At 56.3% G+C, this 25,104-nt stretch overlaps 1 protein-coding gene across 10 annotated transcripts in view; it reads left to right on the top strand.

Annotated features, from left to right (window-relative positions):
• The first annotated feature begins 617 nt into the window (after positions 1-617).
• The window catches only part of BAIAP2 (BAR/IMD domain containing adaptor protein 2), a 46,757-nt gene continuing 22,270 nt past the window's right edge, over positions 618-25,104 (top strand). For 3 of the 10 annotated variants that reach the window (XM_074847752.1, XM_074847753.1, XM_074847754.1), the window contains exons 1-6: positions 619-842; positions 10,259-10,334; positions 12,367-12,453; positions 23,219-23,280; positions 23,586-23,657; positions 24,001-24,138. In XM_074847752.1, coding sequence (XP_074703853.1) covers positions 771-842; positions 10,259-10,334; positions 12,367-12,453; positions 23,219-23,280; positions 23,586-23,657; positions 24,001-24,138 — 507 coding nt within the window. In that variant the 5' untranslated portion in view covers positions 619-770. Of the gene's footprint in view, positions 843-10,258; positions 10,335-12,366; positions 12,454-23,218; positions 23,281-23,585; positions 23,658-24,000; positions 24,139-25,104 lie in introns of all 10 variants that reach the window. The other 7 variants (XM_074847757.1, XM_074847756.1, XM_074847759.1 and 4 more) reach the window with 5 other exon arrangements.

The raw sequence follows: 25,104 nt of genomic DNA, 5'->3' as shown, positions 1-25,104 counted from the left end.
CTCCTCCTGCCCGGGCTGGTCTCCCTGGGCCGAGGACGAGCACCGTGGGCTGTGCTGGGCCGGGTGTCACCGTGGTGGGGGCTCATCCCACCGCTGCTCTCCCGGCCGTGTCAAACCAACACCCCACAAACCACCGGCTGCTCTTCCTCTTCCAGCTGCTCCTCATCCTCTCCCACCCCGCGCAGTGCGACTGGGGATCGGGGCATGGCGCCAGGCGTGGGGGGCACAGCGAGGGGGTGGGGTACAGCGGGGGCTGCGGGGTGGGGTGTCTCGGGGCTGTGGGGTGCAGTGAGAGATAGAGGGTGGGGTAAAGCGGGGGTACAGTGTGGGGTAGCGTGGGGTATAATGGGGGGTGTGGGAGGGGTTATGGGGGAGAGTGGGGATACGGGATGGGGAATGGGATGGGAATGGGATGGGAATGGGATGGGAATGGGAGGGGGCACAGCAGGCGGGTTATAGGAGGGGGCGCAGCACGGTGCATCCCTCCTGCCCGCCCCGGTCCCCCGCCGCACTCGGGCGCTGCCCCACCGCCCTGCGCTGCCGCCACCGGCCGGGGCGCGGAGCCCGGCCCCGCCAAGCCCAGCCCAGCCAAGCCCAGCCCCGGCAGGCCCGGCCCAGCCCGTCTCCTCCCCTCGGGGCGGGCCGGGGCGGGCGGCGGCCGCCGGGAGCTGATAAAAGGCGGCGCGGCCGCTCCTCCGCGCTCCGCTCCGTGCCCGCCGCTCGGCTCCGCGCCGCTCCGCACCGCTCCGCGCAGCCCCCGCCGCCCGCCCATGGTGCTGCCCGGCCCCCCCGGCATGTCCCGCTCCGAGGAGGTTCACCGCCTCACCGAGAATGTCTACAAGGTGAGCTCCGCCAACAGGTGCCGGACGGATTTGGGTTTTTTTTTTCCTTTTTTTTTTTTTTTTTTTTTCCCCCCCAGCCCCCCTCCCCCGGTCCTTCCCATCCTCCGCCGGGTGCGGGGGCTGCGGGGCGCGGGCGGCAGGAGCCGCCGCCGAGAGCCGGGGCCGCCCCCGCTACCCCCGGGGGATGCTCCGGGCCGGGAGCGGCTGCCCGAGCCGCTGCCGGGGTCCCACCGCCCCGGGGCCGGGGGTGGGGGGCAGCCACGGGCCCCCCGAGCCCCTCCCCGGCCGCGGCGCTGGGGGTGGGGGGAGCCCGCGGGGGCCGGGAGCCTGCGTGGGAATTTGGCTTTATCCCACGGGCGCTGCTGTCCCCAAATCACCTCGGTCCAGGTTTGCGGCTGCCACTCGCGTTCCTCCAGCAATTAAAAGCGATCGGAGCTTTTCCTGTGTCTTGGTTACAGCTGGAGTTTGTGAACATCTCGATTTCTTTTTTTTTTTTGCTTTGCTCCCCGTGTCATGAGAAAAATAAAATAATTTATGTGCTTTAATTTTCCTCGTGAAGGAAGTGGTTTCTGCTCTGCTGGGTCCTGTGACCGAGTCTAATAAAACCTTTCTAGCCGAACATGTAATGCAGGATGTCATTTGTTAAACTGGAAAGCTTGCACGATTTCCTGCATTTTAAGTGGTTAGATTGAGTTACCTGGGAGCATTAAGCAGGAAAAAAAAAAAAATCCTCTGTTAGAAAAATTCAGTACAAAAAATGCCAAGGTAGTGAAGTTCTGAAGTCTTGGGATCTGGGGGCACAACAGCTGCTCAGAAGGAGCTGATGGCACCTGCAATCTCAGCTGCTCTGGGTGTAGAGCAGGTCTGTGAATGGAGCTTTTGGCATTTAACTACAGCGGGGGCCCGGGTGTCTGGGGCTCCCTCCAGCCCCTAAATGCGGCCGATGCCCCTGGGCTCACCGCTGGCCGCTGAACTTGCCCTTGGGCAGAGCCCGGGGTGTTGATGCGGCCAGGTCAGCCTTTCCCCCCGCTCCACAGAGCCCCATGTTTGTGTGTCACCCCAGGAGCTGCCCCTGGCCCCCTGGCCTGAGCGATGGTGTGGTGGGTCTGGGGACAGTCGCTGGGAACGGTTTCAGCTGGTGACTCAGTTGTTTGAGGTGTGTTCTCCTCCAAGAACCGTGCTGATAACAGGTTTGTGGAGCAGGTCACAATTTTCCCATGCGGGGCAGTTTGGGCCATCGCAACAACTGCGCTTAAATGAAGCTTGTTCCTCCAAGAAGTGAGGGGTGAGCACTGGCCGGGCTCTTCTCCTGCCTCTGACCGTCAGCTTCGTTGTTCCCACGCGGCTCAAGCGGAGCCGAGCGCCCTTGGCCCGGAGCAAGCGGCAACAGCAGCTCCACCGAAGCCTTGGCTGATCTGGCTGAAGTGGTGCACAGGGGCCTCTTGGCCTCAAGAGCCAAAGATGGACTCAAGAGGAGTCCAAAGGTCTCCATCAGTCAGCGCACACTTCAGTTTCTCGGTGTATTAGTGGGAACAGCCGGGGTGTAGGGAGCGAGGATGTGGAGTTGGAGACAGATCTCATGGTTTTACCCATCAGTGTCTCTGCACGGGGGGCTGGAGGAGGACGGTCCTGACCCCGTTTGCATTTCCTGCAGTGGACGAGGAGCCTTTTCTCCTCCTCTGAAGACGATGCTTTTCTTGGCCTCTGGAGATGTGTGCGTGGGGTGTGTGCAGGAACCAGGTGCTTGCCTGTTTCTTTGAGGACTTCTGTGACCCGCTGGAGGCCTGGGGACTGTGTGGACTCTCCAGAGCTCTGTGTAAGCGTGGAGTCTCCCAGTCCAAAACCACCTCCAACACTTCACAGCCCCATCGCCCAAGTGTGCGTTTTGGCCCTTGTTTTTCTGGCATGTGCAGTAGCCTTGAACACCGCTGTGGTCAGGAGACAACCCCAAGGAAGGGGAACGATGCCAGGGGAGGTTTGGCTGTTGCCTCCTCACAGCCACCGACCCCCAGGCTGGAGGGGCACAGGATGGGCGCCTGCCCCACGCTTTGTTTCCAGCCACCACCATCATCTTGCTGGAGTTTTGGCAGCAGCCGGACCAGGGGGCCGAGCCGGTTCCCTGCGAGGTCTGGAGCAGGAGGCGGCAGCTCCCCGTGCCAGGCACCCTCTCCCGCGCAGGCTTTCCCGGGGCGTTTCTGCTCGGGAAGCCCATTGTAATCATCTTCCAGAACCAGCGCTCACCCTCGGAGTGACTGTGCTAATGAGCTGGTGGAGGAGCTGTCAGCCGCCCCCTCGCCGATGCTGCCACTACAGGCAGCTGCCTACACATGTGTAGTAATTACAGAGGGAGACGGAGGCTGCTGGCACCTTCCGCCAACGTAATCCCACCTTTCCTGGCACTGATTCACCTGCCTGGACCCTGTTGTAGCAGCGCAGCTGCTGCGGGCACGGGGGGGTGAAACCTCTGGGGCTGTGGGCGCGGGGTCGGGCGGCTGGGTGGGAGGGCAGCGCTCGGGGCTGCTGCCTGTGCCCCGCTCCCCAGCTCCGCTCATCCCTCGCACAGGGCTGTCTGTTTGCAGAAAGGAGGGACTGGCAATTCTTCCTTCCCCCGAAGACAAATCTCTCATTTATGACAGGTTAGATTATTGCCATTTACAAGCTAACCTCCATTTCATTTTAAAGCCATTTCTTCGTGTGGAAGATTGTTTTGCAACGGTGTATGAATAGCTCCGCGTTTGAAGAGGTGTTTGCTTAAAAACACCCCAAACTCAAAGCCTAATTGTCTTGCACAAATGCAGGCATAATTCCTGATAGTCATTTGCTACACATCAGCTGTAATAAATGTTGTTGTCGGCGTAACAGCCTCTTGCCTCATTATCTCCAAGTCCAGAGGGAAGGGGAGCGATTCTTGCTCGAGTGAATCAGAAGGGACGTTGTGGGTGGCTCGGTGTGTTCAGCAGCGGAGGGATGATGCGGTGTGAGAGGGGAGGAAGGAGCTGGCCCCTGGAGACGACCTGTGCCCCCCGCAAATCCCGTGCACTGTGCTCCCTGCTCTCTCAGCTCCCTGGGTGCTGGGGCTGCGAGCTGTGCGGGGCAGTCGGCAGCAGCACCCCGCTCCCGTGGGCAGTGGGCACCAGGAGCGGGTCAAGTGCTGCCAAATTCCCTTCCCAGTGATAAGTGAGGAGGGTGGTGGGTGGAGGCCAGGCTTGTCCTGCAGCGAGCGGGGCCCAGGGCTGGCGTGTTCACGCAGGACAACACGCTTTTTGCCGGAGTTGCATCTTCGTAGGTGTCTTGGCTCTGCAGCTGAGTCCGTTCGACGCGAGGCTTTGCGGTGGGCTCCGGGTCCTGCGCTGCTGCGCGGCACTGGGGTGGTGGTGTGGGGCTGCCCTCGCCTCCGTCCCCTCCGCCTGCGGGCCGGGACAGCGGTTTTCAACCTCCGCTGAGACGGTGCATCTCCAGGCTGTTAAAACTTGCAGATTAAGAAGTGTTATAAAGCAGGTGGCTCCTAACTTGCCGAAGGTACCCCAAATTGCTCCCCGTGCTGCCCGCAGCACCTGCCCGTGGGAGATGCTGCTCCCTGGGGTGGAGTCAGCCACTGGCTTTGCCTTCGGTGCCTTGTTGCGTTGAGTCTGCTCATGGCTAAGGTTTCGCTCCCGTGCTGCTCGTGTTGCAGGGCAGGGCATGGCGTAGGCCAGCACGTGTCAAACGTCTCCCGTGCCGAGTCCTTCCAGCTGAAGCCTTTGGCCGAGTCGAGGTCTGTGGGGAAGGGGCTGGGGGATGGAGACCCCGACCCTGGGGGCTGGGGGAACGGGTCACCCTCGCGGGGGTGAGCGCTGGTGGGTACTGACGAGGTGTTCCCCCGCGGGTGCTGTGCGCCAGCATGCTGAGGGGCTCTGTGCGCTGTGTGTGGCCCCATTCCTGTTTCCTTCAAGCCCAGACCCTGATTACAAAGATTTTCAGAGCTTTTTCCCTGAAACTTGGGTCCCTTCATCCTCTGACACGACAGCTAGTAGGAAGTTACTGCCTTTAGATGGGAACTCCAGGGTTTTTCCCCCCCCCGATTCCCTTGCTCCTGAGCTCTTTCTCCAGCAGATTGTGCTGAGCCCTGGTCGTGCCTCCGGCTTTGGGGCAGGACCCCGTGAGCTGCGGCTGGAGGACGGTGGCTCAGCCGTTCCTGCTGGCTCGGAGCGAGCTTCGGGAGCGCTGGGCGAGGGGGGCTCACCCACAGCCAGGGAGGAGGCAGCTCGGGTTGTGAAATGCCGCTGCTGCTCTGTGCTCTGGTACACTGAGATACTGGGGACTTTGGCTGGATGGGGACGTTCCTGGTGGCAGCGTTGCGAGGTGGGTGTGTTGTAAGCAGTTGAAATCAGCCCCGCTAACGAGTCCGGCGAGGCTCCCCTCCCAGCAGAAACTGGGCTCTTAAAACTACGGGGCTGTCTTCTGCTGGTGCAGGGCAGGACGAGCTGAGATGGAGGCAGCGCTGGGGTTTGTTTGGGCATTAAATATTAATACAGAAATAATGAATGTATTCCCGGAGCAGGGCTGACCCATTTAGAAACTAAACTTCCTTATAGCTGAGCCACTTTTGCAGCGTGACCGTGGTGTAGTGGTAAGTCCCGTGGTGCTGCCCTCTCTGACGGCACTTGTCATGGTCACATAATGTCCTGCTGCCACCCGTGAGTCACCCAGGAGAGCCGTGGGTGCCAGGCTGAGCCCAGGCTGCCCGCGCCGCTGCACAGCGTCACAGAATCATCAAGGTTGGAAAAGACCTTGAAGATCATCTAGTCCAACCATAACCAAATCAGTCTTGCAAGGAGCTATCGCACCTTCCTGCTGCGCAGAGGCATCAGAGAATGGGTTTAGGAAAACATGGAAGTTGTTTTTTAGCTCAAAGTCCATCGTTTGTGTCAAGGACGTCCCCAGCACGCGCTGCCCAGGCTGTCCCGGAGGGGGGTGGCTGGGAGAGGAGCCCAGGGCACGGTGCGTGCCGCAGCATTCGTGGTGATGCTCATCCCTCAGTCAAATCCAGGAGCCTCCTCGCCTTGATCCCCAATTGTCTGGCCCTTTGCTGTGTGGAGGAGAGACTGGACATGAAGCCTGGCTCTAATTTCAGCTCCGTAATCAGGGCTGCACGCACGTTGCTGACGGCCTGATGCAGCCGTGCGGGCTGAGGTCCCGTCCCAGCCCTGCGGGGACGCACCAGCGGTGCTGAGCCCGGTGCCCAGACCGCGGCTGCTGACCATCTCCTGCCCCAGCAGAGCAGTGCCTGCTTTTTATTTTGCTCTGTGTTTGGTTTTAGGAGCTACCTGGAAGGCTGCGGGGACGGACCTGGGGAGAACTGCACAGCCTGGTTTTAATTTTTTTTTTTTAAAAGCCCTTAAGGAGGTGTTGTGCAGGTCTTTCCTAAGCAGGAGAAACCTGATATAACCTGAACCAGCTCCATTTCCAGCTTGTTCTTGGGGAGGACTTAAACTTTTACTTCTGGGCTGACTATTAAAGCAGCTGGCAGAGCCATGCAGTGGTGTGGAGTGCGCTCGGAGGGGAGAGACGGGGACCTTATTTTCTGTTGCCTCTTCTCCACCTCATTCAGCAGGACTATGTCCTGGAGACCTCGTGCTTTGCATTAGTTTCATTTTTGGCAGCCAAATAAAGCCGTGCCAGTCCCAGAGAGCTGAGTGGTATTACCCAGGGAATTTAGTGCAGTGGAACAAAGCAAAGCCCTTTCAACCTTTAGCTGCCAGGTTTTTTGTCTGTGTTTTTCTAAACTCTGCCCAGGCGGCGCGTGGAAGGCAAACAACTTGTGGGTGGTGCTGATGGAGCAAAATTGGAGGGAGAACGAGATTTGCTTTCGTTACCAGAATTTTGCTGAATGTCCCGCAGACCTGGCGGCTCCTTGCCCGCGGAAGGACAGTCCTGGCAAAGCCCACGCGGGCACCTCTGCCCCCCTGCTCCGTGGGGCTGGCGGGGGGGATGACTGGGGGGGTGTCTGCCGGCGATGCAGCATCAGAGGAGCAGTTCCAGCACCTTGCTGGCTGACTTGGGTGTGCGAAGTGATTGCTCGTGGAGCATATTCCGTGCCATAAATATGTTTATTTTTCAGTATTTCTCCTTAGCAGCTGGGAGCTTTTCAGCTTCTCACCTGGAGGGGGATGGATGCGAGGGTGTGTTAGTTCTGGAGTCACCTTCCTTTCCCACCCTGGGAGTGAGAAGAAGGCTTGAAAAACTCTATTTTTATCTCTGTAGTGAAGAGCCCTTTTCAGTGCTCTCATCCTGCCAGGCTGTTTTTGTTGGAGTCTCTAGACAATGTCTTAAAAACATGGACTTTCAGCAAACTTCCTCCTAAGGTTTCATGAATTTTATTTGGCCGGCAGAGTTGCCTCTCCCCTTCTTCCCCCCACCTTCTTCCAGCTGGTCAGTGGGAGCCTTTCTGGGGGCTTTTTTTCTCTATTTATTGCTTTGAAATGGCTGTTTGTCGGTGGGGAGCAGAGTCCTGCCCTGAGCAGTGCCTGCAGCTGCCGGGGCTGAGTCGTGCTTTGGTTCCCTCCAGTTTGGGGAAGAAGTGCTGACTTTTGGAAGGGGATTTCCTTGAATCTGTTCCACCACATCCATCCCCACAGGACCCGCGGATCGAGAGAGCAGCTCAGCTGCCTTACGCCTTCGGGCACGGCGCTGCTCTCCATCGCTGCCCTCTGCGCCCACACGTGCTCAGCGTGCCGTGCCGCGGGGACAGCCGGTGCCGCCGCTCTGCGGATCCTATTCCGTCATTTCTTCACTAAGCTTCTTGCTTTGGGACAATATGTTTGCATAGGCACTGCTGCAAAAATAATTTTATTTATATATACATGTATACATACATATACATAAACACTTACTGCACTTAACCGAGCAAACTGTTTAAAAATCACTTCCGCACAGAAATTCTGCCAATATTTCTTCTGCGTAGACGATATTCAGCCTCAGACTGCTCAGGCTGAGCTCAAGCGTGGTGGAGGCTGTAGCCACGGCTCTGCTGGCAGTGGGGACGTGTCCGTGTCCCTGTCCCCGCCATGGGCAGCGATCCCACGCCTCCAGCTGCTTCATGGGATAACTCAGGTAGATTTTTGACCGAAGTTAAACGTGACGTGGGAAGGATGGAGCAATCCTTGTCAGTGTTAATTAACTCCTGTGCAATTGTCTCCTACAATTAGGGAAAACAGCTCGCTACATGGCTTGTTGCTACAGGTTAATTTTCTCCTTTCAAGCTGAGCGTGTTCACTAAACTGCTCTGCGCTGCCCCAAAGCAGCTTCCATGTGCACTGTGTTGCTGCGTAGCCTGACCTGCAGCCTTAATTAGCAGTGAAGTTTCTCGTTAGCCTCTGTCAGATCCCTGCCATCGTCTTCTGCCCCTTGCAGGGTTGTGTATGGTGCTGTCGGACAGACCCGAGGGCGGCTGGGGCGGTGGGATGGTGACTTTGGGGCATCGCAGCTCTGTGCTCCAGCCTCGGAGCAGCCGGTCCCCAACCCAGCACTCCGGCGGGGCTGCTGCTGTGTGCTCCTTGGAGGATTAAAAGGATTTCTCCTGCCAACAAATACCAGCACCTAGGTGATGCCCTGCCTCGACACTGGCCTCTGAGCTGGCGTCCCGCGCAGGTTCCTGCTCACTGAAATTAGAAAATGGCTGGTTTGAGCCGGGGGGAAGGCGCTGGCGGAGCCTTGCACACGTGCACCCGTGAAAGAAAATTAAACTGTCACGCTCTCCAAAGGCCAGGCAGCAGGAACTCGGGATAAAAATGCCTCAGGCAGAAAATGAGCTTTATAGCGTTTGGCCAGCTTGGGCCGAGGTGACAGATGCCTAATCAGCTTATTTGCCCTAGGTGTCTGTCTGTCGTCTTGCCTCCCCTCCCCGGGATGGGGTGCTGCCAGCAGCGCGGCGTGGGGGGTGCAGAGCCCTCGCTTCCCGGGGGGAACGCCCGTCCATCCCTGCTGGGGGTGTGCGGGGACATTTAGGCATTAAACTTAATTTCCCGGCGGTACCCTTGGTGGGAGGCTGTCGAGGCAGGGCGAGGGGCTGTCCCTGAGGTGGGGCAGCGGTTGGGACGGGCGCCGGGGCTGCTCCGCTGCAGCCGGGCTTGGTCCGGTGGTTGGATTCGCCGGGAGAGAATGGAGATTTGTGTTGTCTCTGCTACAGCTCGGCTGGGAATCGGTGTCTGGTGTTAGAGATGCTATCGGCACCGGGGATTGAATAGCTCTGGCAGGGGAGGGTCAGTAGCTGCTGTGCCAAACATACAAAGAGCCGTTCTTCTTTGTGATCCGATTATTCCTCCCCCCCAACCCCCATGTTTAAATAAGGACCTTAAAGCGAGGGAGGAAAAGCTGTCAGACAGCGCTTCTGGTGTTCACCGACACCCTAATTTATGCATTTATAGGCAGGTGGAAAGTGACACCAAGTGCCTTGAGACCGAGGTGTAATTCCTTGCACATGGCTTCAGCTCGGTGGGGACGATGGTGGGTTTGTTGTGCCTTCAGCTCCACGGGGGTTATTCCAAATACCCCTCCCGCCCTTTCTGCCTGTCTGTGACAGACCAGGCTGACGCCGCTCTCCGAGGTCATCCCAGGAGTGGGACATCACCAGCCATCATCTCCCAGAACTCAGGTCAACTTTGTGGTTGGTCTGAAGGCCATTTCTTGCCATCTCAAATGCCCACTCATGGTATTATTACGGTTATATTTGCCATATTTGATGATTTCCTGGTTTGGGGCATTCACTTACCTCTTACGGTGAAGCGCCCGCACAAGGCATCTCACGCTGGGGCGCCGCAGAGCCACCTTGTTATTGACCCTCTGCCTCGTGGTGTTCAAAACCCAAGCGTGGTCTTCCTCAGTAAAGCTGCGGGATGAAGGGAGGGTACCTGGGGTGTCTTCCCAGCCGCTGCTGCATCCGGGCCCTGCTCTGGCCTGGTGCCGATGGGGCTGGTGCGGGAAAGAGCCCTCGGAGCAGTTCTCCTCGGTGAGCGGTGAAGGTGCCTCCAGCCCACCCTCGCTGAGGGCAGGAGGAGGCATGGCTTGAAGTGGCAGCACGTTCAACATCCCTTATCGCAGGGTTTGGTTTAGCGTTGGGCTGCTTCTGCACTGCCCTGACCCTGTACTTTTGTCTTAACCCAAAACGATAAAGAATAATTGCCCTTCCAGGCCAATTAGGGACGTTGCTTCTGTGCATTATTTGCAAGACTTAAAGCTTCTTGGTGTAAACCCACCATCCTCTTGCAGATGTTGGGAACTGGGGTTGAGTTGCTGAGAGGTGCGAGAGGGTTTTTTTTGTTCCGTTATTGCGTAGGTGAACGTGGAGTTCAGCGCGGCTGCCGCAGGGGAGCGCGGAGCTGCTCTGTCCAGCTCCCGTCATCTCCACTAACCCCCAGTGATGTTCTTCTTTCCTCTAGACGATCATGGAGCAGTTCAACCCCAGCCTCAGGAATTTCATTTCTATGGGGAAGACCTATGAAAAAGCCTTAGCAAGTAAGTGAAACTGCATTGCTGATGTGTTTATTGCTGAAGCGCTGGGGGCTGCGAGGCTGGTGAGGGTTCAGCTGGGTCCAGCTGGACAGCGTGGCCTCGGAGGGGAGGAAAGGTGGAAAACCACCTTGGGATGCTCTTTGTTCCTGGGAGGAGTGAGGGGAGGAAACTGGGGAGATGGTTCTTGGACCTCAGTGCAGAGCTCAGGTCATTAGGGCACACAAGGGACACGCCTGCTGTGGGGCTACGGATGTGGAAAGGATTCGAGTGATAAAATGTGGGGTGGTAACTGGATAACAAATACATCTCCAACCACTTTAAGCGTTACTTTAAAATATCTAGAATTAGGATTTTAAGTTCTGCTTAAAGATCTGTTGTTGAAATGTTCCAGTTGCCCAGAAGAATGCACTGGAAGAGAAGGAAAAACTAAAAATACTGGTGGCAGCTCTTGATGGGGAATAGAGTCCTACCGGGAGCCATTAGAGAGGTGTAGATTGAAATGATCAAAAGTAAAATATGAATTGATGAAAACCAAAAATGGACAGTTTTGGCTCAAAATAACTTTGAATACTGCCTGGGCCCTACTCGGCTTGGTTTTAAGGAAGTTTAAGGCAGGCTTTGTTCAACCCCTGAGGCAGCCGCTTTGTTGCGGGGGAAGGCTCTGCTCACTTCAGAGCTGCACTGCACATGTCTCTTGGATTTTATTTTTCAATTGGTTCAGCGAAAACGCCTGTAAGGGAAGAGGCTGTCATAATCTTAAGCCAGTAGAAAAAAATATTTCGGTGTCTCATGTTCTTAAACGCCGGTGTTTGAAATACGACCTTTGGGAAGGTCTGTGCCTTCTTGCTTTGTGCCTGGAGCAAATTTTATTTCCCACAAGTCAAATGAGGTTCCTGGACGTTTCAGTGGAGGCTCTTTTAAGATGCAGATGTCCTGCCCTTCTCAGATAGAGGTGCTCCCCTGCATGCTGCTCTCTTGCCAGTCCTCAGCCTTATTCTAATTAGGTTTTAATGGATCAACTGGCTGTAACCTGGGAGGTGCCTGTCCGTCCTGGTCCACTGCACAGGGGCTGTGGACTCTGCTCCCCCACGGATGGGGCCCTTAATACAAGCAGCAGAATTTCCCAGCTATTCCTAATGATGCTAACGAGGCAGGGGTTCACGATTTGGGTGTGCTGCTGCCTGCTGTTTCCCTGCTGGGTCTCCAACTGGGTACAGGCAGCGGGGAAGGGAGGAGAGGCAGGGTCTGACGGGGGGGAAGAGGTTGCACTTGGGGCTGTGTTTTTTCTTAGTTCTTTTGAAATGTTATACTGATAATGCAGCTTTTAATTACTCGGGTGGTGGAGTCCTTTTTATAGCGTGCTGTTTTATCACAGCTCAAGTTGGGTGCACTGTAACTGCAGCGTTTTGTAGATAACCAGCATGATCCCTTGTTTTCTATTTCTCTCACATCCCTGCTGTGAATATGCTCCGAAGCCCAAGATCTTCCTCTAATTTTTAAAATTGTCTTTGGTCATCCTTTACTTTGGATCTCTGAGCTTGTGGGGGCATCTGAAGGAAGTGTCTTAATCAGTAAATCTTGCTGGAAGAGGCTTCAGCACCGTAATGTGACGGTGTCGAGCTAAAGCTGTACAACATGTTCTCGTGATTAGAGGAAACCCCCTGCTTATCTGATTAAAGTGGAGTGTGTAGCTGGAATGTCAACAAACAAGACTGAACTATAATGAAAGTCTGTGATATTCAATTATTCCACAGTGATTTTTCTGAGCAGCATTAAGCAGACTGATGGTTACACTGGAATGAAAACCACCCAGGTCCTGCACGTACCTTTTTTTCTCCTAAATAGCCCTGTAATCTTGCTGCTTGAGCTTTCTTCTTTCTGCACTCAATTTTCTTCTGTTTGTTGTTTAGTCCCTCCCTGTGGGGTTAAGCCCTTTGAAGTCATGTCTATTTTAGTGTCTAGCATCTATTCAGTGCCACAGAAGTTAAAATAGCCATTAAAGAGAATATAACCTGCATTTTTTTTATGCTTTTAGGTATGACATATGCAGCAAAAGGATACTTTGATGCTCTGGTTAAGATGGGAGAGTTGGCCAGTGAAAGCCAAGGATCTAAAGAATTGGGTAAGTCACCAATTTACTGCTAAATGGAGTCGCAGTCCGGAGCAGGCTCCAAGCGCAGGAGCGAAACCAGATTTTTGCTGTTGATGGGGATAACTGGCTCAATGTGGAGCTGATCCTGCCTCATGTGAATGGTAAAACTGTTTGTGTTTACTGTTCATGTAGCTTAAAAAAAAAAAGCCTGCTATTATTAGTGTCAGGATTTTGGGGTATTTGCAAAGAGGAAGTGTTTGCGGAGCACGGCTTTGCTGGCATTTTTGTCTTGCTTTGCAAAGGAGAGAAAAGTACCAGGTTCTGGTCTGGGAGCCGTCGGCCCCTGGAGGAGAAGGGATGGCGTGGGGGAGAGGAGTGGTCTGGGGGACCGGCAGGTTGGTGCTGGGGCTGTTCCCCTGGTACAAGCCCCCAGCGCCGGGGCTGTGTGTGCTGGGGGCTGTGTTGGTACCCGGAGCGCGGCGGAGCTGCTGCAAGATCCGCAGTTCCCGCTGCCACGCAGCTGGCGACTTGTGTTCGCTCAGCCCATCAGAGTTGTGACAGGTCAGGAGCGGTGGTGCTTGACACCTCCTTCCCCTTTCTTACTGCTCTGGGAAGTCATTCGGGAGCTGCTTTTCCAGTCTTCCCATCGCTTGGACGTGGTTCCCGTGTTCTCCCTCCTCGCTGCTGTTTTGCTGCGCAAACATGGGTTGAGGCTTCTCCCAGCTCCCCCTGGGGATGCTGCAGCCTCTCGTTAAGGCTCTTGTGGGGCTGAGATGGGTTTGGGTCTTGCTGCCTTTGCAGTCCCAGGTGAACTTTTCCTCCCACAGGTCTGGCTCACCAGATCACTGTGCTGGGAGGTGGCAAACGGTGCTCATTAACGCGATCTCTGAGGCAGTCAATTAACAGAGAAGAGGTTGAGCTGAAATAACTCCAAAGGCAATGGGTGAACAGCCCCTCGGAGGGGTCAGGCTTTGGTTTTGCCATGCTGTGCTCAGTGTCAGACACCCCTTGCCCCAGCCCCGGGCTGCTCCAGCCCAGCTCAGCCGTGCACAGCTCGCTGGCTGTGTCTGAATTTTGATGGGGAAGCAGCAAGTGTCTATGGAAACCGATTCTATCACTTGGATTAAAGCTGCCTATAGCAATCTGTTTCTGTTTAATAAATAAAACAAGAGAGCCTTGCGTGTGGTGCATGCAGCAACTGAGATTGTAAGGGCTGTGCAGACCTTCTAAGGGCTTTCTCTTCTGCCTCTTTGGGGTGAAAGACGCAGCAGCTCTGTCCTCCTGGAAGTGAAAGCTTGGGAAAGCCTTATTAGAGGTGGCTCAGCTGGGCGAGGGCGGGAGCTTGGGGACTGCAAACCCTGCCTCCCCTTCAGAGCAGCTCCAGGCTTTGCTCATGCTTAAAACCTGGCTTTGGTGTCTTCTGGGGGTCCTGCTTCCTCGCCGAAGGACGGCGGTTTGACAGCCGGTGTCCTTAGCGCCCTCCCGCAGTCTCCCAACGTGCATTCAGAGTGTGGCTTGAGTATTTTGGGGTTGGTTTAAAATGCTTCCAAATTACTGTGCCTTCCACTCGTGGTGTGAGTGCATCCGAGGGAGGATCCTGGCAGCTTCTGCTCAGCCCAGAGCTGTGATGAGTGGCTGCTCCTCAGACCTCTTGCTTTGTTGATCTTGCTGATATTTATTGTGGCAGCTGCTCTGTGCAGAAGAAAGTTAAGATAAAATTTCTGGCTGCAGTTTACTGGAGCTGATAACAGCTGGGGACACAACCCCCTTCCAGCGGGGTGTGTAAACAGGGGCTGAAAAATGTTTTGGATCAGGGCTGTGCTCGCCAAAGGTACGACTTTTCCTGGGAACACCTTGACCTTATCAGTCCCTGCGCTGTGATTGCTGATAGTGCCGGAAAGGAGCGCTGGGGTCTGGGTTATTTCATTCCCTACGAGAGGCTGCAGGAGCTGGGGATGTTCAGAACCGCCGCGTGCGTTAGTGCTGTGCCCCTGCTGCTCCCTCCCTGAGCCACAGCGCAGGGAAAGCTGCTCTGAGACATCAGGCAGGACTCCGGGATGCTCTGGTTGGGACTGCAGCTCACATCTGTTTCCAGCCTTCAGAAAAGAATCTGAGATATCTTTTTTCCCCCTCCTTAACCCTTTCTTTTCTGAATGTCGATGCTTTTTTGATGCTATTTCTGGGACAGGAGGTGTCAAACATAAAAATACACAGAGCCCATGTTTAAAAGGTGATGAAGGCAGCCACATCTGTCCCTGGCTCTCCTGCCTGCCCTGCAGTGATGCTGCCCGTGCTGGGGTGGCTGTGGGGGCTCTGCACCCCTGGGTGATGCAGCACAGGAGCTCTGGGGAGCTGGGCGAACACTCAGAGGCTGTCCTGTGCCGGGTGAGCTGCTGTGGCTCTTTCGGTGGGTGCTCGAAACCGGCCGTGTCTTCCTGTCGTCATCTCTCCAACAGTACTTGTGACTCCAAGGATTTGCTCCTTAAATTGGGCACTGGAGAACTGCCCGGCGGCGGCCGGTCCCCGGCTGTGCGCAGCCATGCTGGCTGGCCGGGGTGGCTTGTTCTGCTCAGTGCTGGCTTTTTTTTTTTAAAAATGTTCCTGTGATGGTAGTGATGCTGCACGTTCATCTCGCTGAAAACATTTTAGCCTGCCAGAGAGCTGCCTCCAAGCTTAGGTCTCTGCTCACCAGCTGCTTAGCACTTCACATTTTTTGTAAATTCTCCATCAGATTTTTAGCAACTGTGTGTAGACAGGATAATCCTGGGTGGTAATGGAAAACCTAGTGATAATAAAGTACTTGAGCTGCAATCGGCTCCGTGGCTTGAGTTTTCCGGTGCACGTGTCTGGCGGGGGTGTACCTCTGAACCCCACTGCTCAGGTTTGGGGTGTTCAAAGTCTGTTTTCACGGGGTTTTTTTAACTAAAGTGATGCTCTGACCAGGTACGGGGTGTAGCTGTCAGTTGTGCCCCTGCAGCAGAAGTTTGCTCTGTGCAATTCCCTGTCGGTTCAGCAGTTTTATGCTTTCAACAACCTGGGAAAATCCCTGCTCTGCTCTGGGCTGCTGCCCCGTTTCTGGCACTGGGAGGATTAGACCCACGCCCCCAGTTCCTCTTTGGGAGAGGCTCCTTATGCTGTTCTTCATGTCGGTGGTTGCTGCAGTGGCTTTTGGGAAGCTGAGAAGCTGGTGTGAAGAGCGTGAATGCTGCGTGTCTGATCAGGGAGGGTTTGCTCCAAGCTCGATCTGGGAATGGTTTGCGGACGCTTCCAAGTGGCTCCAGTCTCACGCAGGCGAGTGCTCGGGTGACTTTGGCCCTTGTTTGGCTCCTGTGTTAGGTCTCTTGGATGCTACTCAAAATGTTGTTTCTTCTGTCACCCTTGAAAACTAGGCCATGGCAAAGTCACGGGAAGGGGTTTTCTTCTCCAGGGAAGCACGTGCCTGGTGAGCGGAGCCGGAGGCAGTTTCCAGCAGGCTGGGAGCGCGCTGGGGTGCTGGGGCTGAACAGCACCTGCGGGAAACTCCTTCAGGGCTGGAGGTGGATTTGCTTAGCAGTTGCTGTTCTCAAAGGTCCTCTTGAATTAGTGAGGGCTGCTCTGACTGAAGCATGGCGCAAGATATGCAGTAATTAGTTGACCATTGTTGAGCTGAAATGACCCTCTGGTAGAGAACAACTTTCTTCCGATACGCAATTTGCACAATAAATCAGGACCGGTGGCACCTTCGTGGTCCAGTCGTTCGCTGCGGAGCTGTTTGGTGTCAGTGCTGGGCTTCAAGAGTTTAAAACCATCTCCGTACAGCTTTTAAAACTCTGCTGAGCATCACGGAGAGATGCGGGGTAGAGCTGTCTCCACCCAGCACGCTGTGCCCTGAGGTTGCGGGGTCTGTGGTTGGGCACGGCCAAGGTGGCAGCTCCCGGAGCGGTGGGATGCCCACGGCTGCTGGGCAAGGTCAGACTCCTGTCCCCACTGCAGCCCCTCAGTCTGGGCTGGCTCTTAGCGGTGGCAGGGTTTGGAGGCTTTGTGCTGTGCTGAATCCTCTGGGGAGGGGGATTAATCTGTTAATTGGATTTGCGGTTGTTCTGGGTAGAGGCTGCCTGCAGGGTGGAGACGCAGATAGAGATCCTGCGAGTCAAAGGTCCTTGCTGGGTTCAAGGTGTGATCAGGGACCAGCAGAGCTGGTGGTCCCCGATGTCCGTCGGGGATCTGCTGGAGCAGGGCCTGGGAAAAATGAAAACTGGACTCCAGGAAATATTTGCCTGTGATGGGTGTCCCTGCAGTGGGGTCCCTCTGCCTCTGGAGATGAGCTCCTGGGTGGGAGAGCGGTGGTAATCTTGGCGTTTGATCCTTTTAAAATTGGACTTAATGACTTGTGGGTAACAACTTTGTGCTGGTGAAAGAGTGGATGCTCTAGACCTGCATTTCCACCTGCGATTCTGTTAAAAGGCCTAATTTGCTGGAGAAATCGTGCTAGAAATTCAGGACTCGGTCCCCAAGCTGTGTAGTTCACTTAGGGAAGGAACCTGTAGGAATGGGCTTGCTAAGGGTGCAGAAATACAAGAAAAACCTCTTAAAAACTGCTGCCTGCCTCAGAAAGGGACTCTTCTGCTGTCTGTGTTGCCTTTTCACTGCCTTCACGTCTTCTGGTTAAAAGCAGACTGCCATAGCAGTAGGCTTGTTCTCACCAACCTGTGTTTGGGTAAGTAAGGGTGGAGGGCTGTTAAATGAGCATCTGTGAAGAGCAGGTTGCCTGGCTGGGGTTTTTAACACGTGGCAGCTGTGTGTAACGTTTGAGTTTCACCTTCAGTGGTGACATCCTCCAGAGATGCCTACCTGCTGCGGGCACCGAGCTGGGACGAGCTTCCACAGGGATGCTCCATCCTTTTGGGGGGGACGGAGGGGCTGCGCGTGTGGCCGTGGGCTGGTTTTTCCTGTCCATCAGCAGAGCTGTGAGCTTGGCAGATTTTAGGAAGGGGCACAGCTTGTTGCGTGGCCAGCCCCGTGTCCTGGAGACATTTTCCTTCCCCTCCTGGGACTGCTGGCGTGCAGGGTGATCGGTTCGTGTGAGTCTGAGCGGGGTGGCTCCAGGCTGGTGAATGTGAGGTCTGTGCAGTTGTGTTCTCCTGCGCTAATTAATCCTGTGTCACCAATTTAGCTGCTGCCAGAGCAGTTGGGCACTAGGGACTTGCTGGTCTGTACATCATGATACAGATAGATGATCTGTACCAGTCCAGGGGTGGCTCTTGGGGAGCGCGGGGCATCGCAGGTCACCCAGGTCTCTAATCTGTCCAGTAAAAGTGTCAGTGGCGACTGCTCAGCCTGAGGGAGCTGATGGCTGGAAATGTGCCGTTGAACTTGCCTGAGTCAGAGTGCCTTGGGAAGCTTTTGCTTTTTTCCTTACCTTGTCTCTCAATAAATAAATAAAAAATGTCTTAAGCTTTGCCAGGCTGGGTTGAAGCAGAGGCTGCAAACAGAGCTGATCATTGTAATGCTGATGAGTCGCTAATAGAACATCAACAAATCGGTACCATCCTTTGGGGCTGTGAGAAGTGAAACCCTTTTGAAGAGGAAATAGATGAATCAGCGCAGAGAAGCCTGATCGCTTCCCCACACGCATGTCCTTCCCGCTGCACACGCACGGATCTTCCCCCAAGTTGTCTTGCGATTGAGTGTCGGCGCTGATCAAGTCAGAGCTCTCCTGTCTGGGCGAGGCGTTGGGCTGCGAAGCGCCACGCTCCGTGGCTCAAGGGCTTGTCCGTGGCATGTGCCGAGTCTGAACTTGGATCAAGATACGTTAATATGAGGGAAGAGGGGAGGGGGAAATAATTGCAGAAGCTTTAAGTAGCATGCTTCTGCCTTAAATCTGGCTTGGTCAGATCTTGAGCACGTGGCGTGAGGTGCGAGCGGAGCTGCGGCCAGTCTGTGATTGCAGGACGGGGGGAAGCGGCCGCGCGGCAGCGGGATGTGGCGGAGCCGTGACCGCGGGAGCTGGGGGGGGCGACAGCTTGCCCCTGGTTTCGGTGGGCAGTGCAGCAGCTGGGGGGAAATGGAAAGTGTGAAACTGGGCAGCACGCAGTGCTGGAAGGGGAACTGGTAACCACTGGGCTGAGAGCCCCCGCCGAGCCTCTGCCAATCGAGGGGGGTGGGATGTCACCCTGAAGCAGTGCTTTGTCAATAACGTGCACAAGGCTGATGCTCTCCACCCCACTCCCCCACAAAAAAACCCAAACCGATGGAGCTCTCCTGTCCAGCAGGTACCTTTGCTCAGCAAAGCCTGGGAGGAGAGGCGGGGATGCCTGTGTCAGCAGTGCCTGGTGCAGGGACCTCCGGGCCCCTCCAGGCACCCACCCCAGTGCTTTTGCACCTCCGCCTGCCCTGACAATGTGCTGGTGTGGGCACATCCCCTCCCTGGGTTTGGGTGCTTGCTTGGCATCAAAGGATTCCGCTAATAGCATTTAATCAGCCATTGAAAAGCAGACTTTTTTTTTTTTCCCCCTCTTAGGCTTCAGGAGCTCAAACAACTTGCCCTGTTACTGTCTGTTGCTTTTTCTCATTAACGAGCTAATATTCCTTTTCTGCCAGCTTGGTTACTTCCTATGAAGGCACCATTGCCTTTCCTGATCTCTCTTAACAAAAAGCAACAGGGAGAAGCCCAGCACAATGTCCAGTAGTGGAAGAGCCGAGCCCCTGGCCTCCTTGTTTCATCCTTTCATGCTCTTTATTTGGGATCTGAAGCTCCAGAGCAAGTGGCTCTGAGGGAGAGCGATGCCAATGGTGCTGCACCCTCCGTCTTACAGGAGCAAGGAGCGATGCTGGTGAGGATGCAGTGCTGTTTCCTTGTCAAACATCCCTGTTGCCAAGCTGGGGCTGGTGGCAGATGGGGGCTGGTGGCCCTGGCAAAGTGGGGACCAGCAAAGCCATGGAGCCGGTCCCATGGCCGCTGGCCACCAGCCCCCGGTGCCCTTGCAGGACAGGCTGGGCTGCTTCAGCCCTGCACAAGAATCAGCATGTTCTGGCTCGGAGCAGTTTGGCTCTTTTGCTGATGCATTGTTTGGTATTTTTATTAAAAATAGCTCGTATCTAGCTCGAGAGGGGAAGGAAAATAAAATCCTTAAGCTCTGAAAACTCAAAGGCAAAACCCTGTGAGATGGTTTCCTACTGCTCTGCCTTCTGGAGGGGCAGCTGGCTCCTTGCGTGGGGCTTGCGGTGCCGATAGCAATGGGAGGGATGTGGAACAACCTGTTTGCCTGTTCCTGGCTGGGTGTGGTAGGGAAGGGCCCACAATAGCCCCTGCAGTTCTCCCAGAGCGATACTGTGAGTCACACAGACGTAAATAGTAACTCCTCCTCGCCTGTTTGTGCTTTGCAGCCTGCGGAAAGGTGTGTGAGCCCGGCACGGGCAGGTGAAACCCTTGCTCTGCAGTCCTGCCCTCCCCTGTTCTTTATTTTTGCCTCTGGGCTTAGGTGAGGCACTTGACCTTGGGTTTCTTGACCTATAGGATGTGCATTTTGGCAGCGAGGCTGGCGCGGTGCTCGCACTCTGTATACAGTTTACACTGTGACCCAAGCTCTTGCCCTGTTCTCTGTCCTGCTGCGCAGCGATAATTAACCGTGTTTAACTTACAAATACCACTGGTCGGTGATGCAAAACGCCCGTGGCGTGGGTGGCCGGGGCGTGTGCCGTGCTCCCGGCCCTGGCGCCAAGCTCTGCTAACGCCTTGCGGTATCCACCGTCAGCACAATGGATCCTCTTCTGAGCCAGAGTTTGAAATATTTAGGTTTTCCAACCACCATGCTATCTCTTAGTCGCAGTTTAACTTCTTCCCTGCTGCCACACTGGCGGTTTCAGGGTGAAATGTCTCTTAATGTCTAACAAGGTCTGTAGCTTTTTTTTGCGGCGGTGCAGCAGCTCGTGGTGTGGAGGTGTCGGGGTGTCAGAGGTGCTGTGTGTGAAGTCACACCGCGCCGCAGCTACTATTTAGGGGATTTAGTTCAAATCCTGCTGCTGCCCCACGTGGGCTCCCAGCGATGGTGGCGGCCGTGGGAAGCCTGGAACAGATTCCTTCGGAGCTGGTTGGGCTGTCCCAGCCCGGGGAGATGCTCCAGAGGAAGCTCTTGGCTTTGGGCTGGCTGTGCTGTGCTGCTGGCAAGGCCACTGCAAACTGGGGGGCATGGTGCAGGGGGGGATGGCAGTGTCCCCTCATCTGGGCCAGGACACGGAGCAGCTTGAGTGGGGACGCTGGGTGGGAAAGGCTCTGCACCGCTGCTTGCTTTGATGTGGGGCTGAAACGTCCTGCCCTCTCGCCGTGATAAGAGCCAAGGGGGTGGTGGTGGAAGAGAAAGTCTAAACAAAAAGATTTGTATCTGAGAGTCAACCGCACAACCTCCCTGGCTGCTGGGAACAAGTGAATTCCCTGGGTGGGGGCAGAGCCCTGTTGGCCCAGTGCAGGGGGCTGGGTGTACCCCGGGCTGGATTTGGGGATATGTGTATTCTTTCTGAGCGCCCTGGGCCCTGCTCTCCAAGTGGGTTGGGGGCCAGAAAGCCCTCGGTCAGCCCTGCCCCCAGCCAGGGTTTCCACCCTGGCCAAACGGGAAATGAAAGGGAGAGAGGGGGTGGTGCAAGCTTTGAAAATAATAAGCGAGCCACCCTTGCGTTGATACACTCTTGAAAGCAATCTCGGCCAAGCCACGGCGTTACGTCATTGCCTCCTTGCAGTGGGAATTTGAGCACTTCCCATGATTGAGCTGTTGCAGCCCAACTGGAGAGCGATTTCCTGGCGGGCTCGTGGTGGTGACCCCTTGCCCGGACCTCCCCGTTGATGCGTGAAGCTCTTCACCACAGACGTGCGTAATTGCCGGGGGCTGCTCCGCTTCGCTCAGCACCTTGCGAAGCGGCTGGAAAAGTTACAGCCGGCTCAAAGGCTGCGGAAATCTTGGCACAGGGTTTCCTCCTGGCGAAGGAGCAGGGGTGCAGTCGCACCGACTGGTCCCCTCCTCGCTCTGTGGGACGCCTTGTGCATCGCTGGTCTCTCGAGGAGCCGAGTGAGGGGCACGGGGGGACGGTGACCCTGGTGTCAGTCAGCGCTGGCTGAGCGCCTGCGGTGCCACAGCTGGTTCTGTTACTGCCTCGACTTGTGGCGGAGGGGGCTGGTGCCTGCCAAGGACAAAAAAGAGATCAGGTTTGATGTTTGCAGAAGGTTTTGAGACACAGTGTATGGTGCAAAGTACGAATTGCTCCAGCCACGAGAGCAAAGAAACGTTGGGCCAGGTTGTTCCTGATCGGCCGGTGGTATTGACACCCGGCTGGCATGTGGCCCACGGGCACGTGGTGTGCCAGGGATGGGCTGACCAAGCCGTGGGCTGGGGCTGGCCCAGCGTAACCCGTCCTGTTTGTGCTGAACAAGGGTCCCAGTGGTTCCCTTGCACCAGTGAGACGCTGGTTTGGCTCATCCCAGTCTCGCTGTTGCTGAGGTTTGACTCCATGTACAGAGGACGCAGTTGTCCTGGAGCCCAGGAGGGTCCCGTCGTCTGCAGAGGACTCACGTTTTCCTTCACTCCCTAAATACACCAAAACCACAGCTGCAAGGACAGGAGTGAGCAGCCCCGTGTGGAAGCAAACCTGGGCTCTGTGTGTCTTGGCTCGTGGCTCTCAGTTGCAAACAGCTCCGCGTAGGCTGGAAGCCTCCTGGGAAGCTGCGACCCACCGTGCTGGAAGTAAGAGCTTCCTAACTCAGCCCTTACAAATAGCTGACGGAGCTCAACTCTCCCTGAAAGCTTCCTCTGATCTGGAGATGGTGCTTTTAGTCCAGCGGTAGCACTGGCTCCTCTCCTAAAAGACACTCCGGCAGCTCCCATGTGTGTGTCTGGCTCCAGCCACGTCGGGGCTTTTGCTGAGGCAGGACACTGCCCTTCCTCCCAGGAAGAGCGCTGTGGGTGTGGGACTTGATGCATTCTGCATTTGAAAAGAAAAAGGAAGAGCAAAAGCAGAACTGGGATCCCTCAGCTGTGGGCAGCTTTGGTGAGACTGACCGGCGGCGTTTGCCGCAGCCACGTGCTGCAGCTCTGCCCTCGCTGCCCGGCAAGCCTGCCCAGGGCAGGGCTGCCCGTGCATGGTTCAGCCCCCGAGGTTGGACAGGTCCAGTGGTTTGGAGGAAAATCTCAACCCGGGGCTTAACTCTGTTTGCAGCTCCACGTCCTGTGACCTGGACTGAGTCCCAGGGTCGTGCCTATCTGCTGCCTCGGTGCTGGAGCTCTGCGCTTGCCTTCGGGTGGTATGCACGCCCAGGAGAGCACCAGGCAGAGCTCCTGGCTGTAACAGGACGATTTAAATTCCCATCTCAGTTATTAGTGCAGCATCTCTCATCTCTAGCTGCTCCCTTCAGCATCCGGATTGGGAATCAGGTTGAGGTGAGGGACCTTTCTTGGTCCTGTCATCTCTGGCTCCTCCGTCTCGTCCCTGCGGCCAGGCTGAGGGCTAGCGTGGGCAGAGCCGTGGCGTAGCTGGGGTGGCCGATGACACTGTGGGTCACGGGCAGGGCTGCCCTGGGGTGCTGGGCTCCCAGTGCTGCTTGTCCCTGTTTCCCTTCATGCTACACAAGACGTGTGTGTTGGTCCAAGTGTCTCAGATGAGCATCTGCCCACCTACAGCTCCTCGAAGATGGGCACCAGGGGCACTCCAGGAGCACCCACGGGTCTGGCTGTGGGCCCTTCCCTGCTAGTGGAGTGCCACCTCCCCCAGCCCTGGGATGTCCCTCCAAGCTCAGTGCCTCAAGCCCCTTCCCCACATCTTGTCTTTGCAGGAGACGTGCTCTTCCAGATGGCAGAGGTCCACAGGCAGATCCAGAACCAACTGGAGGAGATGGTGAGTGCCCTGGCCCTGGCGCGCTGGGCTCTCGGCCTGGCCACAGGCTCTGCTGATGTTGCAGCCGAGCAAAAGGGTTTTCCATGTCTTGTCTGGGTGATGCCAGCCCCTCTGAAGCACATTTGCTGAGCTGAAAAGGGTCTGGTCTGCTTGGGCATCTGCTTCTGCCCTGCTGGGTCCCCCTCTGAGCGTCCGTCTGTCCCTCGCTGCTGTCAGCCTCTGCTCTGTCTGTACAGACCCTCTCCCCGGGCAGGGTTTGCCAGCCCTCACCACGGAACCATGTTTTTTTTTCTTTCTGCCCGCAGCTCAAGTCCTTCCACAACGAGCTCCTGACGCAGCTGGAGCAGAAGGTGGAGCTGGACTCCCGGTACCTGAGTGTGAGTTATGGACTCGTGTAGTCCAGCAGCACAAACGTTGCCTGGGGTGTCTCGGTGTCTCCCGTTCCTGCTGCCCAGCTGCCCCCTCGCCCGGCTCCCCGCTCAGGGGACACTTGTGCCGCCGGTGAGATGGGTCCCCGGCCATCACACGCATCACCACGCACAGAACATTTTCCCCGATGTCAGAGCACTGCAGCCCCTGTTTGCTCTCCGGACCACAGGGATCCTGCTTCTCCCAAAGGGCTGGGGGGTCCTGCTTGTTCTGCCAGCCCTCGGCAGCAGGAGCCGTGGCCGAGGTGGGCTCCAGCTTCCGCTGCTCAGAGCTTTCTCCTGTCACATCCAGGCTGCGCTGAAAAAATACCAGACAGAGCAAAGGAGCAAGGGGGACTCGCTCGACAAGTGCCAGGCAGAGCTGAAGAAACTTCGGAAGAAGAGCCAAGGCAGCAAAAACCCCCAGAAGTACTCGGACAAGGAGCTGCAGGTAGGACCCTGGGCGCGGGTGGGACGGGCACCTCGTCCTTGGTACAACGTGCTGAGGTGGCCTGGCTCTCGCAGGCATTCAGATCAAAACTTGCTGTTTTCGGCAGAGGAGCGGGCGCAGCAGCATTAGGGGAGCGTGGTGGGGCGTGGGAAGTGTGGATAGGGAGGGGGCGGCCGCCGGTGATGGGAGCGGGTTGGTCTCGTGGCCACCCCGGGGGAGGACGGTGCAGAGGGGGAGGCTGCGAGCTCCGCTGAAGGCAGATGTTGCGCCGGGCGGTGCGGTGGTGACTAACCCTGCTCCATCCACCGCTCCTGGCGCTGCTTAATTTTTTTGTTTTGCTTGATGAATGAACCCAAAAAGATCATTAATTTCTGTTGTGCCAGAGCCATCTCCCTCTGGATGGTGTTTTGCTTAAATATTTTCTGTGCCTGCTGCCGGGGTGCCCCTTCCCCCAGCCCGCCGGGGCGGCGGCACGGGCCGGGGGCGGCTGCGGTGAATCACTGCGGTGTGATCGCGGTGTGGGCTCCCTCGCCAACCACGCGCCGGTTGCTAATCCGGGGGGCTGGGGTCCCTCACAGTACCTGCCTGGACGGTTTGTGCTGGGGGGGGTGGGTGTGTGTCGGAGGTCAGGGCATTGAGAATTCCCGCAGGGAGGGAGTCGGGGTCGGGATCTTGCTGAAGAGCATCCAGGGCACATCCCTGGCGGGACGTGCCGAGGGGCATTCGGGTTACAGATGCATTCGCAGCAGGAATTCACGTCTTAAGTCTGCAACCTTTGGTTCGAGCTTTGCCCAGAGCGTGGCTGAATGTGGCAAACTTTAACGAATCATTGATGCACCCACCTGCAAACCTGCCCTGGCTGAACAGCCTCGTGCTGCTACTCGCGTTAAGGCTGTTGAACGATCGCAGCACCGGTAGTACCCTGAAAAGGGGGAGATGAGCCCTGAAGCCAGAAATTACCTAGTC

This window comes from Strix aluco, chromosome 21 (genome assembly GCF_031877795.1).
Source record: "Strix aluco isolate bStrAlu1 chromosome 21, bStrAlu1.hap1, whole genome shotgun sequence".
Lineage (NCBI taxonomy): Eukaryota > Metazoa > Chordata > Aves > Strigiformes > Strigidae > Strix > Strix aluco.
The sequence above is the reverse complement of the archived record's forward strand: the minus strand, read 5'-3'. Positions and strand labels throughout refer to the sequence as shown.